This window comes from Ictidomys tridecemlineatus, chromosome 7, assembly GCF_052094955.1.
Source record: "Ictidomys tridecemlineatus isolate mIctTri1 chromosome 7, mIctTri1.hap1, whole genome shotgun sequence".
NCBI lineage: Eukaryota > Metazoa > Chordata > Mammalia > Rodentia > Sciuridae > Ictidomys > Ictidomys tridecemlineatus.
The window spans coordinates 170857514-170872589 of record NC_135483.1 but is presented as its reverse complement, the minus strand read 5'-3'; the positions used below and the strand labels follow the sequence as shown (position 1 = coordinate 170872589).

General features: G+C 40.8%; 1 protein-coding gene across 3 annotated transcripts in view; it reads left to right on the top strand.

Moving 5' to 3' along the window:
- Positions 1 to 15076, top strand: part of Klf7 (KLF transcription factor 7) — an 89954-nt gene that overhangs the window by 67317 nt on the left and 7561 nt on the right. For all 3 annotated transcript variants that reach the window (XM_040294798.2, XM_040294797.2, XM_078017902.1), the window contains one exon: positions 9980 to 10103. In XM_040294798.2, the coding sequence (XP_040150732.2) occupies positions 9980 to 10103 (124 nt within the window). The remainder of the gene's footprint in view (positions 1 to 9979; positions 10104 to 15076) is intronic.

The window sequence follows — 15076 nt, the reverse complement described above, 5'->3', positions numbered from 1 at the left end:
CTTTCCTGTGTTCACATATGAATATACCACGGTGAATCCCACCATCGTGTACATCTACAAAACTGAGATCCCAATTAGAACAATATATATTCCATGCCTGTAGAAATATATCAAAATAGATTCCACTGTCATATATAACTAAAAAGAACAAATTAAAAAATCATAGTTTTTTTAACAATTAAATTCCTACCTAAATATATTGAATTATAGGGACTTGGCTTACAGAATAATACCTGTAGTACTCAATGGAAGAAACATCTTATCAATTAGTCTCAATAAAATTCACACAATTAAGTTGTCATTTTTGAAAGAAAAAAAGTGGCTCTTTTAGTAACCTTTTTCTTCTAATTTAACATATCTAGCTTTTAACTTTATTGTAACTGATAATCACCGAAGTGTATTTAAATTTCCAAGACACATTAAACTTTCTTTGGACTGATCACTAAAATAGCTGATAAAAATAATTTTTAAAATTAAAATTGAGCACTAAGAATAAAAAACAAAAATATAAAAAATATTTTTAAAATTTGGTACAAAAATTAAAATGTAGGTTTTCCAAATGGTCATACTAACCTATTTCAAAACTTGAGAACATATAGCTTCAGGTATGAGTGTGTTGAAGTCTAAATTCTTAAGTGAGTCTTTGGGGAATAATAACAATATCTATCTTAAGAGTTGTAGGGTTTTGTTTTGTTTTTTGGGGGAATGTAGTGTTAATTGGCTATACTTTGCTGAGCCCACTGGAAAATATTAGAATGCTGCATACATTTTTAATTAAAACAAAAAGAACTTGACCCTGAAAATTCTGTATTTTTAAGGCTTAAGGGAAATGGAACAGTATCTAAAAACATATATTGGAATGGCCATTCATTGTAAAAGCTTTCTCCAGCATTTCTAACAGATTCACCAGAATTGTAACACTGTCTTCCGACAAACATTTTGATAAAGTTAATAATTGTTAAAAATGGAGCATGGGTTTGTTAGATCCTGTGTTTTCCCCTGACCAGTGGTACCCTATGCAGAATGGGCCTGTGAAGTGACTCTGTGCATTGCCTGACTCCAGCTGAAGTCTCATGGAGAAACCCGTGTGCCCTTGCCTTGCACAAGGGGCTCTGTTCCCACTACCCTCTCTAGTCTTTTCCATGCCTATAAATTCCTTTTGATGTCACCACCATCATAGTGACACCTTTCATTCACTTGGGGCTTTGTAATCTCCCAGCCACTGTCACATAGTAGGCTCCATTGACTCTTCATAACTGCAAGGGAAGCAGGACATTTTTTTTAAAAAAATTCTTTCCCCACACAATTCAGAACCATAAGTCCCAAAGAAGTTAACTGACTCTACAAGGCCACATTGTTATTATGTGGCAAAGCCAGAACTAGAATAATTGATGTTTTGATGAGTTGTCCATTTTTCCCCCTACTACAGCAATGGTTCTTGAAGTGTGGTCTCCGGACCAGCATCGTCTAGGAATTTGCTAGAAATGCAGATTCTTGTACCCTCCCCTAGTGAATCAGACCTACTGAATCAGACACTCTCTAGGGTGAGGTTCTGATTTTTGTTTCTTTTTTTTTCTTTTCTTTTTTCTTTTTCTTTTTCTTTCTTTCTTTCTTTTTTTTTTTTCTTTTTCTTTTTTATAAATCCTTCAGGGGATTCTAATGCAAGCTGGGTATAAGAATCACTTCATCAGAGGGCTACTGCTCAGAGGGCTATAGGGGATACAAACTATTTAAAGGTCTAAATTACTTTGGGTTTCTTATGGCATTGTTTATGGGTAATATATAAATAAGAGTGTTATCTAAGCATCTACTATGTGTAAAGTTCATGCTATGCTCCGTGGATAAAGGAGAGAATAAGTTAAGTGTCACTCCTGCTCTCATGAAATCTACACTCTGTCCAGGGAGAGACCCAAGCACACATGAAGTTTGGGGTGAGATGTGAAGACCAGAGAGGCTTCTTTGAACCCCTTGGTTCAAAGAACCATTCCCTAAATGCTCCAAGTTCTGTTCCCAGGACCTTTGTACTATTTTCTATTTTTACCAAGTTCTTTAATCCTCTGCATTTAATCACTGCTTTCTCCTTTGCATCTTGACTTAGGTAAGCATCACTTCCTCGGGTGCCTGAACCCATACACAGGGATTCTAGAAAAGGATTCGGAGAGAAGGTCCTAGATGGGAACCAGGAATCTGCATTTTTAGCAGTGGTCTGAAGTGACCCTGGTGCAACTGAACAAGGAGGAGAGCCCTAGAGACAGGGAAGGGCTGTGGTTGCATTTGGTGAGATTGCCAGGAGCTCTAGACAGTAAGGTTGACAGTGATGAGAATGAAAAGAAAGTGGTGGAGATGGGAAATTCCACCAGGGTGGAGGAGCAGGGCTCCCTGGCTCAGTCTTTCCTCCTCTGTCTTCTCAGAGCTAGGAAGCACCCCAGGGTTTTGAGCATGGGAGAGTGTGTCTGTCGTTGGTAAGAATGTGGTCATGGGAACTCTGGCAGGTAGACCATGGGTGGGCACGGGCCAAAGTACAGAAAGGATGAGCCATGGAGCTTGAGTTGATGCTGGGGTGTCTGTAGAGAAAATATCTTTTCAACTCATGCTGTTCAAAATAGAGAGATATTCAGGCCACATACAGAATGTAAAGTTTCCTAGTAACTTCATTTTTAAAACAAGTAAAAAGAAACAGGTAAAATGAAAACTAATAATATATTTTACCTAAATGACTGTATGAAAAATATGATCATTTCAACATGAAGTAAATATGAAAAATTATTAATGAGTTATATTTTACTTTTAACAGCCTATCTCAATCCATAGGCTAGTTTTTCAGTGGTGAAAGTTAAAGGTAATCCTGAGCACAGCATTTTATATAGAGTATCAATTTTTTAACTTTTGATTTAAAATTAAATTTAAAGTTCACTTCTTTAGTTACCTTAGCAACAAGTCAACTGCTTATAGTCACATGTCCAGTAGTGTACTGGACAGCACAGCTTTAGGATTATGTCACAATCCTCTTTCACCTCTCTCCATATTCTGCAGGGGTTGTACCTCATTGAGAATGTGGTTTAATTTTGGACTACAGAATTTGAACAGCCATTTTAAGGTGGTGATCTAGTCTATGAAGAGGTAACTTAGGCCAGTCACTGTTTTAGAGTTGTTTCAAGAATTTTTTAAAAATAGGGTAAATTATTTGCCTTGTAAAGTGACTGATATTTTGTGTAAAAGCAGTAGCTCAGGTCCTAACACCTAGATGGCCTTTGGGTGAACAAGTGCCAGATGAATGAAAAAGCAAAATGGAGCATAAATTAATAGAGTACACATTTTATTTTATATAATATCTAATATAAATGATGCTGAAAGACTGGAAACTAAAGCCTTTGTCTTGTCTCCCATCAATCAGCAAAGTGAAAAATCTTGGAAAAAAAAAAAAAGAAAATAATTAAGATTCTGGTGGAATTGAAGGGAAACTCAGGCAATTTTCCAAAGCAGACTCAGTCAATAACTTGGTATTTTTTAATTGTAAAACCTACACTCTGAGCAGGCATGGCCAAGCTATGGAGTGATGTTTACTTGTTACTATGTTTCCAATGTTAAGAAAGCTTAGTGACCTTTCTCTCTACAATGGCTCATTTCCCAGATGGCTTAAATTCTCTAGTGCTGCTGAAAGTGTTGCAGATGTAACTGAAGGGTCTTCACTGATTTCCTCTGGATGCACTGGTGACCCAATAAACCCATTACAATATATTCTTCTTCCTTTATATTTTGCTTTTCTATTTCTTTTTTTTAATTGCTTTTATTTTAAAAATACATGACAGGAGAATGCATCTGTTTTTCCATTTCTTGATCTGAGAAATTTCCGAGTCCTTAATCCAAATCCCGAAGAAACTAGAACCATTGACATACCCAGATGTCTAGTAATCACATTTAAAATAATAACAATAAGAGATAAAATTAGTTTTATCAGAACTTTGAGCATATCAAAGTCCTAGTGTTTTTAGGAGTTGGATTAGAAACTTAAAAGTTTTGCAGATTAGAATATGGACAAAGAAACTTTGTATTAGCCATGTTTACTTCCAGGGAACTACTAAACGTTGAGTGCAGGATTCTGCCACGTGTTCCTATTTCACGATACAGTCTGTATCTTTAAAGGCCCATTTCTAGCCCAGTACAGTTGACATATCATTTATGCTCTCCCAGATACAGCTTCAGAGAGAAAAATTTTACAAACGACTTTCATAAAATGACGCACTTTGCCTCCCAGAGGGCACGTTGCTCAGGAGGCTGAGATCCTAGTGTGAGATAGAGGTTAGAGGAAGGTTTTCAGGATCCTTCTGTTTTAGGCTCTGAGAGCTAGGGATGAAGTGGAAATGATTTCTGTTGGGGGAGGGATACTTCATTCATTGTAGAGGACCACATTTTAATCCCCGTCAAAGAGGGATGTCGGGCTTAAATAACCAAGCCCACATTTCTGCTCTTAAGCCAGTTCCCCACATTGACAGCAGCGGTCTGTCCTGCCCCTCTGTGCGTGCTCAGGTCTTTGTTAACAAATCAGAATGCTTTCTAAATTTATTCAGCGTATTCAGAGGGTTGAGCAGGCCATATTCTGGTGCTGTGGATATCACCGTGAGCAAAATGGACACCTACATGATGGCCTAGTGGGGAAGCTAGCAATAACACATAAAAATATGCAGCTTAATTTCAGAATAATTAACTGTGGTGGATAAAGTGACTCCATCCACTTTTTTTTTTTTATGGAGGAGAGTAAGGATAGGTCTCTCTCAGGAGAAGACATTTAGGCAGACACCCGGATCAAGAATGAAATGAGGGAGTGTTCCAGGCAGAGGGAGTAGCAAGTGCCAAGGCCCTGAGGTACAAGCCTGTAAAGTACGGTAGTAGTGGGACTCTGGAAAGGAGAGGGTACTGGAAGGGATCAGAAGGGTAGCCAGGAGCAGGATCATACAGATACCATCCTGTGGGGCCATATAGGCTTTTGACTTTTATTCTGAGAGGGACAGGGAGCTACAGGAAGCATTTACACTTTTATTTCATCTTAACCTTTTTTGAGTTGTGAGTGTTCTTCACAGTCTGGTGAAGCCTTCTGGTACCTTTTGCAGGATAATGTTTTTGAATGCATAAAATAAAATCCAGGGAATGTCAAAGAAACCAATTATATGGATATATAATATATTAAAGTCCCTGAAAGGGACACACATGCTATGATTTACATTTTCATAGGATTCTTTGACTGCTGTGGGGAGAATAGACTGTGGGAGCATAGAGACCAGTCAGATGGGGCCAGCAGCAAAGCCCTATCCATTTATCCCACAGGGCACTGGCCTCAGAAGCATGTTGTGCAACACAATCTTGCTGAGTGCAAAAGGAAAAATATATAACTTCTATTTATGTTTAATTTATGATCTTTTTGAGTGCAAGAAGAAAAATGTATAACTTCTATTTTAATTTGCCCTCATTCTTTTTAATTGCTCCATTGAATGTACATTTTATAATATTCTAATATACTGGAGCATTAGCACATTTATATAATTCATGAATAAATCTACATACATTGGAGGTGCATGCTCAGAAAATATTTATGAAAGTGTTGTCTGATCAATCAAATTGGATGATCACGATTTAGGGCAAATGACCCTGTCAGAAACTCAAAAAATGCCACCGTGCTTTAGACCACACTCCATTTCAGATCCATTTTGTGGGAGAGTGTGAATTCTTGCTATGATTCAACCTCGCTAAATGTCAGTCATGTTTCTCAAGCACCCTTTGCCTCTCCTCAAGAGCCCTCATCTGGCTGTAAATCTCTTTACACCTGATTAGACCTACTGTCACTTCTGAGGTGGCACGCCCCCCCCCAACTCCCCGAGGGAAACAAGTTGCCCAAGGTGATTGCCAGGCAGGAAAGGGGGTTCTCAATATCCACCCTAAAATGCAGGAGGCTCTGGAGAGAGTGTCCACCTCTAGCATGGGGAACTGGGCAGAATACCATGCCACTCACCCGCCGTCTTGGTGAAGGGCTCACCTTCATTCAATTCACGCATCACAGCTTGGGGACTGGACTCCTACTGTTGTAAGTCTCTCTTCTCTGCCTTTCTCACATAGACCACTCTGGAACGCTTGTGTTCATTTTTGAGGTGCAGCAGGCTGAATGTGTGTCATTACACAAGTTGAGCAGGGGGTGATAGTTTGTTTTACCCCCAGGAAGAGTACCTGGAGTGGAGAAGGAGAGAGAGGGAAGGAGAAGGTAGAGGGGGAAGGGCTGATTTTTCAGGAAAGCAGCTCTAGTTACAACTGACTTGCCACCCCACCCTTCACTTTCTCTCTCTGTCTCATAAAGATAGGACACATTTCTTCTTTTCTTTATTAAATAAAGAAATTCCTTTTTTTTTTTTTTGATACCAGGGATTAAACCCAAGGGTGCTTAACCACTGAGCCACATCCCCAGCCCTTTTTAAAACTGTTTAGGGACAGGGTCTCACTAAGTTGTTAGTGCCTTACTACATTGCTGAGGCTAACTTTGAACTCATGATCCTCCTGCCTCAGCCTCCTAAGCCACTGGGATTACAGGTATGTGCCACTGCACCCGCCAAGAAATTGTTTTATAAAGAAAGAAACCCAAGCCACATGCAGAACGAGCAGAAATCTTTAGGTGGGGTATTAAGTTGGCCACTAATGCTTTGCAGCTAGAGGTGGGTCTACCTCAGATCAAGCCACAGAGGCATGCCATTTTGGCCATGCTGGAAATACTGTCAAGAAGAAGTTCACCGACCTGCCTCACCAAGAGAAATTGGTTGATGGGACTGGGCACAGAACCTAAACCCACTACTCCTGTGTCCTAAATATGAAGTCATATTCCAATCCCATATATTTTTTCTGTTCCTCTGATTTCTGAACTTTCTTTCAGGCACTACTCCTTCATTTGTCCAGTTAGTTTTTGATTATTTTGACTTTCTTATTAGTGAGTATTTGCAGAAATGGCATCTTAAAGGTAAACTGAATAGACGCTGGAAGAGTAGCCTGATAGATCACTGTAGTATAACTTGACCAAATATCAGGGCACAAAGGGGCCTGTCCTCTGTATTATCCTGTGTAGCACCTGGCCACAAACAGAAAACAGTGTAACGTGATAAGATCGTGAGCCACATCAGCTGTCTGCAGTTTCTCCCTGCGCGGTGGCCAAAGGGAAACAGCCACTGGAAGGACACTGACAGAGCTCCTGGACAGGACAGTCGATGTGTGCTGGGAATTAACTAAGCATTTGCAGCATTTTCTGGGAAATGACGAAAACCTTGATGTTATTTATCAAAATAAAATAAGACTGGTTAAAAGAATTTGGCAAAAGGAAAAGCAAATAGTTTGAACTGAAAGAAATACTCAAAGACCTTCACTTCAATCTCCTTTAATTTCTGTCCTTCCTGTGCCCTTGAAAATGTGGTTTCCTGTGATGGATGGGTCAGTTCGATTGTGGGATTGATTTTGGGGACTGGATGTCTCGGCTTGTTGCTGTAGAGTTTCATGGGATTTCCCGGGAGCCCTTGTTGCACTGAGGGTATGTTTGGTTCCTGAGGTGCCAGGAAACCATAGTTTTATTTATATTTGAACATCTTTGAGAATGGACAGCATTTTGAATTTCTGAAGTCTTAGGTGCCTCGTTCTCATTATTATTTACCTATTTTTGTGCCAGATCCACTCAAAATAGCAGAACCTTGTGGGTGATCAGTGGCATTAAGTAACTGATGCCAACATGTCTGTCAGAGAGGGCACCAGGGTCCATTAATTCCCCTTCGCTATCCCTCTTATTCAGAACAGACCTAAAGGACACTCAGTTTTTCAGATCCATTCTCCATCAATGTACTAAGAAAATAGTAAAAACTTTTAAAAAGGGCTCCCTCCCTGTTTTCCAATATTTAGGCTGCCCCAAGTGAGCTCTTAAAGTTTTTATTGACAGCTGGTTAGACCTTTCTCCCTAACAGCCCCTGCAAACATAGGGGGAGGAAAGGGAATTGAGATTAACTGAAGACCTACTGGGTTCCAGGCTCAAGAAACAGAATCTTGTGCATGACAACTTACTTAGACTTAATAATCAATACACGTTTATGAATAGACCCACCCCCATTTAGCAGATAAAGACACTAAGGTCCAGAGTCCATAAGAAATTGAGCAAGGTTCCAAGTATGCTGATGACAAAACTGATGTCACACCTCTAGTCATCTACCTTAACTTTAGCAGGTGCAATCTCTTGTACAATTTTGGCTATAAGGAGCCAGAAGGTGACCTTTTAACACGGCTCCGTGATTCATTTTTTTCCCCCTAGGTTTCCAAAAATGAATGGGTTTCCTCCTGGGCTTCCAACCCTCCTTCATGTCCTCCTGGTTCTCTTTAAAAGAAACGTCGGTGTGTCTCATTCCTCTTCTCTGTGGGTCTTACAGAGCAGTGGCTCACTAGGGCACCAATTTAATGAAATAAAAATTTCGAGCATGTTTGGTTTGATTCTAGGTGATACAAATAGAGACTGTGAATGCTTTGTAGTCAAGTTTAAAGGGAAGAGAAAGGTGGAAAGGAGAAAGTAGGTCAAGTATAGTAACTGGTAATATCTTCTTAAGGGCTGCAGAGTGAAGATTTAGCTATTAAAAATAGAGAAATAATGTTCCATCCATCGTTTGGCACCTCTGTATCCTGAAATACCAAGTTATGCAGTGTGTAATGTACCAGTTATTTGAATCTCATATGTGCCAGCCACTGTTCTAATTAATATATAATGTGTATGCATATTGATTTACCATTTCCAAACATTTTGAGGTACATACTTTTGTGTGAGGCACAGAAAGGTTTTAACTTGCCCAAGGTTAGCGGTTACCCAGGCTTACTCAACTTTGCCCAAGGTTAGACCCGAAGGGGCAGAAGAGCAAGCTGAACTTTGGAAGGTGGCTTGGGAGACCTTAACCACTGTGCTTACTTGCCTTTGGGTGGCAGGGGCTCGGTTTCATGATTTCATGGGGGTTTTAAACATTATTTTTCTTCTTAATTAGAACCAGTCCACGACACAGTTGGAAGAGCAAATATTTGTCATATTTGGTGACAGACACGTGATGAGTTAAAAGGAATTTTTTTTTTAAAAGAAGGTCTCAGGCAAAGTTATGTCTTTCTCTTCGTATTCCTTTATCTGTATTTCTCCTGTGAAAGGTCACTTGAGCACATGTACTCAAATTTCATGCTTCTAAGCAGCTACCCTGTGGCTGAAACCTTGCTCTACAAATTGGCTTCTAAAATATTGTGTAATAATATGGATGCACTGGAGTCATTGAGTTATGGGTTTCCTAACCAGAACTTTGGTGACAGTATTTTCCAAAAATTCCAGGACTCATCAAGTGATTTTTGTTTTGCTTTCAAATCATGCTCCTCCTTCCTGCCTGTGCCTTCTTTGCTCACACTTACTGGAAGGCACGAGGAGCTTAAATTTGCCATAAACCTGTCTTACTGGGCTGTTGGTCCTGTCCATCAGCTTACCTGGCTATGGTTTGTGGTAGAAGGGGAGGGGGCGGAGGAGACTAAAAAATCCCGAAATGGTAAATTACCGTAGATTCTAGAGAAAAATAGAATTAGAAGCATTTGTGGTTCCGGTGAAAAGAGCACATTTCCTTTCTGCTTGGACTGTGGGGGGTCAAAGTGCTCCGGGGAATAGAAAATAAATAAAAATTGATCCTTCACAAGTCAAAGGAAATGCTCTGACTCTGAGCACTGAAATGACAGCTTCAGATTTGAATATCTTGTGAAACCATGTTTGAAGGGTTAAAAACCCAAAGCAAAACAAAATGAAGAGACTTAAAAAAAAATGTGATGTGCCCTGTTAGGAAATCTAGCCTTTTGAGAATGATTTATACAGGCTTCTTCTGAGACTGACCACCAGGCAGCACACCCGGATCAGCTGTAGGAGGTTTGGTCACTGACCCTGGTCTTTCCCTCTCTTCTGCAGGTGAGAAGCCTTACAAGTGCTCATGGGAAGGATGTGAGTGGCGTTTTGCACGGAGTGATGAGCTCACGAGGCACTACAGGAAACACACAGGTGCAAAGCCCTTTAAATGCAACCACTGCGACAGGTAAAGAACTTTAGAAGCTGCTGGGCTAGGGAGGGGTGGGGGGGGGAAGCTTAAATTTGCCATAAACCTGTCTTACAGATGGGTAGATTTAGGAGTGCCTTTTACTTCTCCACCAAGAGGGTATGCCTGCTTGCGTGTCATCAAGAGGTGGTATGAATTCTTGGTTCAGTTAGGCAAGCATTTATTGAACACTAGCTGTGGGCCGGGAGCTGTGTTTGTCACTGGGTATCAACAAGACATTGTTCCCACCCTCAGGGAGATGATGTGACAAATAATTTTAGTATAATAGGAAAAGTAATAGGGTAGAGAATGGTCACCTGCAGCTGCTGCTTCGGATCTTTTTATTAACATCAATACCGTTTTCCCTCATCCTTCATAACATGAAAAAAATAGCTTGTTTAACAGAAGGGAGGTGAGTTTATAAGGTTTTTTTTTTTTTTTTCTCCTGAAGCATTATTGGAAATGAATTTACTGGAGAAAGCCTCCACTCTTTGGAGGCCTGGACCATTCCTTCCTCCCTTGGAGATAAGCATGAAGGTCCAAACTATGGCAACCCTTTGAGAACTGCCCCCCGTAATTCAATTTCAGACCTTCAGCATTTGATAGTGGAAGAAGGATCACGTAGCAACAGATACTACCCAAGTAATAGTATCTGACAGCCCTGGCATTATCAACCAATAAACCCCAAAATGGAGACTCTGCAGGCCAAGGTGAAGGCAGGATTAGGTTTAGACATAATCAAATAATGGGCTTGCATCTGAGCGTGTTATCCTTCTAATCCTATTTCTGTGTTTAAAAGGAAGCTTAAGAAAATTAACCATTTTTTAATGCAATACTAAAGGTCTCAGTTATGATGAGAAAAATGCTTCTAATACGATAAAAGCCCCTGAAAGCCTCAGGGTTCCCCGGCTTGGGCAGCAGCTCTTAGGATGGCAGGAGGGGGTGGGCAGGATGTCAGCCGTGGCCTGGCTCTCCTTGGGAGGAAATGCGATCCTTTTTGCATCCTGCCTCCCCCATCCCTGTGTCCTGCACCTCCCGCTGGCCAGGCCTTCCTCAGCAGTGTTTATTTGTTTGAAGAGCAGGACAGGGTTGTCCAAGTCTCTTAGTTGGCCAAGTTGTCTGGGTGCTTCTTTAAGGTGCCTCGAAAAGAGCAATTGTGTTTTTTTCCTCCTCCTTTTTTTTTTCACCCCCTTTTTCCTGAGAAGGCTATTTTCCTCTTATCTTAATTTTTTAAGAACTAAATAAGGATCCTGTGCCTCCTGGAGCTCAGAGATAGACTTCCACCCAGGGCAGCGATCGTCTCCCGCTCCCTTGGAATTCTGTTCTGCCTCCCACTCCCTAGAAGTCCTCCTGAGTGTCGTGAATCAGCAGTTGTTCTTCTGCAGACTGTGTCCTAAGAAAGTGTCTCCTGTGTGGCGTCCTTCATGTTCCAAGTGTCCCTGCTTCACTCCTCTTTAGCCGTACGTAGCTAATAAAGAAGCTACACACACACATGGTCTGTGCTCACAGTCTTGGAGGGAGGGCATTCTGTGACATCAGCCGGAATGAAGGTGGACTCTTTGTGAGTTGTCACAGTGTGTTGGCAGTAGGCACACCACAGGTCACCTACCTGTTTCTGAAGGGTGTTGAGGTTGTTCCTTGGGCATGACGGGTTGCCATGAATCTTGGAACTAGACAGAGAGTTCTCAGGGGAAATTGACAGGGTTACTATCCCTTCTCTTCAAATCAACTCACTATTGAGGGAATTTACAACTTCTGAGCAGTCAGTGTTTTAGCCTTCCATCTGGCCATTTGTGTGATTTAGGTGGAAAAAGATTCCAAACATACTGGACATTTCAATGAAGGAGTTTTCAGTGATGGGTAATTTGGTTAGTCACTTGCTTTATTTTCTCCATCAAAATACACCATGGTTTCTGGAGCTAGAATTGTGCTGGACAGCTGGTACATGAATATACTAGAGTCCTGGGGCACAGGATAGTGGTGCATCTTCAACAGTGTTGGAAAGGAAGGGTTAGGTTTTCATCAGTTTCTCATGACAGGCAGCACCTTGCATTTCAATTGTAGCAGGTATGCTAAGAACAGACAGGTCTGGGAGGTGGCTTGGGGAACTGGAATGGCCCCAAGCAGATGAAAGGAAGGCCCCGAGTGACCAAGGAGTTGGTATTCCTTAGGAGACTTTTACATTCAGAGACAGCATCTGCAGCCCGCCCCAGGACTGAAGATTGGTACCAGAGGATATGTGCTGTGTACTCCTTGCCCTTTAAAATTTGAGCAGACCACCCTATTTAGAAGCTAAACAGGGTTTGAGCTTTCTTTTTCTTGTACCAATCTCACTTATGCTTCTATTTTTGTCCAGAGAAGTTTAAAAAATACATGAGGCATTTTTATTTATTTAGCCAATATATAAGTTTGTTAAATTTCACATGGAAAAGTCTATATTTCTGACTTTGCTGAAAAAAATCAGATCTGGACAGTGGGCTCACATTCCCACATGGCCCTCATTGGCTAGAACTGACTAGCCATCACTATCCATTTATGATGGCCACATGATGACATTTTCCCACTGTCCTCACCCCCCTTATTGCCTCCCCCACATGAAAGCAAAGCATTTATTTTCAAGTATTAGCCAATTTGCTCTGTTGTTCCTTTTACCAAAAGAGCAGTATTTCTTTGTATCCATGCTTAACCTGAAGTGGGAAAAGCACAAGAGTGCTGTGGGTTTTCACATGTGGCTCACTACACTTATATGTCTTATCTACTTGACCCTTGAAGACACTGTTTTTTTTGTGACCTCTAACTTCAGGTTTCAGTTGGGGGAAAACCAGTAAGGTGACTGTGCCATTTCCTTACCATGAGACTGAACCACGAAGATCACACAGTGACCAGTTGCTAGAGGGATGAGTCATTTTGCAGCCCATAGAGCATGAGGCTGCTAATGGTGGTAAATAAGATTCTGCTTCCATTAGAGGAATATGCACAACACCATCCTACCAGCTGAGCAGTTATATTCCAGGGGCACTGCTGTCAGGGTACTACCTGAGCTCTTGGGCAGTGTGGAGGGTGCATTTTGCTCTTTATGTCAGTGCACTGATAGGTAGTAGGAAATGCCAGCCAGTATCTCAGCCCATTAGACCCCTGGTAGATAGCTGTCAATACCCATGTGACCGTACTGTGCCCTTTTTTTTATAAGCAAGAGAAGTGGTTGTGAGGTTTGACTAGTCCTCTGTAATGTACAGATTTCAGGCACTAAGAACCTTATTTAAGGTCATCTGGCTGCTGTATAGTTGTAAATACCCTCTGGAAGTCTATTTCCCTTAAAATTATTTGATTCTGTGTTTCTAGGTAGTGAGTTTATCTATTAACTTTTAACTATTACTTTTTAACTTTTACTATTCCTATAAGGAATTCAGTAAGTATAAATTAATAAATAAAAATTAATCATGACTAAATATCTTGCTGATGTATTAAATTTAAAAAAAAACTCTTAATGGTAAGGAACCTGGTCTAATTCTAAGCATCATGTATTTCCTAGTATTTGAACAAACACTGATGCTCATTTGATTCAGTTCCAGTTCATATCAAGTTAAAGATTTGGTTTGATTTTTTTCTATTTCATTTTCCTGAAAAAGATGGAAGGATAAAGTCAGATGCTTGCACATATATCACTAGATACCCAGTAAATGGCAAAGGCAGACTAAAGGTGAACCCATACAAGACTGAGCAATGCTTTCAAATAAAGTTTTGTATCAAGAATGCTATTTTCCTGAAAGTTCCCAGGGCATAGAAAAGAAAACAAAGGGGTTTTGCCCACTGCCAGGACCTCTTCACTTCTCACCACCTCAAGTCCCTGTGCCCTCTTTTGGAAGGACAACATTCCTGGTGCCTACTAGGATACTGTCTCTCTCTGGTCTCAACCGCTGTGGCCCAACCACTTAACCTCTGGGTTACATTCTAACTGCCACTGTAACCAATCTCCACACATTTAGTATCATGTTTATTTACTTTACAAATTGACTCCCTTACCATTCTGTGAGTTACAAGTCCAACATGGGTCTCTCTGGGCTGAAATCCGGGCATTGGTAGGGCTACATTCTGGAACCTGTGCTTTTTCAGCTCCTGGAAACTCCTTTTCATTAGCTCATGACCCTGTCTCCTGTCACCCAAACTGCTCAATCCTTCTCATGCTGCCATCTTTTGAGCCTCTTCTTCAATCCCCTCTTCCATTTTTAAGAACCCTTCTGGTGACTTTGGCCCATCTAGGGAACCCAGAATTGCCTCCCTACTTTAATGCCAGCTGATTAGTAAATTTAGTTCATCTACAGCCTTAATTCTCTTTTGCCATGTAACTGCCCATAACCACAGGTGTGGGGCACTCACTATAGATGCTCTCGGACCACAAACTCCTTAAATGGATGGCTCAGCGATTGTTGTCTCAGCCTAAAAAAAGCAGATGTAGCTAAGAGTATGAATTCTGGAGCTGAGATCTCCAGGGTTCAAATCCTGACTTAGCCACTTTCTGATGAATATCTCATCTAGTACTTGAGATAAGAATAGTATTCTTTTTTTTTTTTTAATAGGTTGTTGTCAGGATGTTAACTTTAAAAAAGAAATACCTAAAAAGAGAAATTCCCAACTTGGGCTTTTTCCTTTAGGTTCTTGGGATAAAGAGAGGTGGGAGGTAGACAAAGAAGGAGAAAAGAAAGTAGGAGAGCTGGAAAGGGAACAGGCAGTGGGCAGTACTGAGCTGTGCCCAGGACAGGACAGAGTTGTGCACCTTGGAAATTCAATCCCCAGCAGGCTTTTCCTGTGTACCAAAGATACTTATCACCATTTTATAGCATATTAGATCTCCTTCATTGCTATCTCCAAGGGATTATCCAAATAGCTTGCCCATACTCAGTCAGGGCCTGAAAGAGGTGGCTGCAATTAACATTGTTATTTTTCAGTACGTTATTGGTTTAGGTGATATTCTG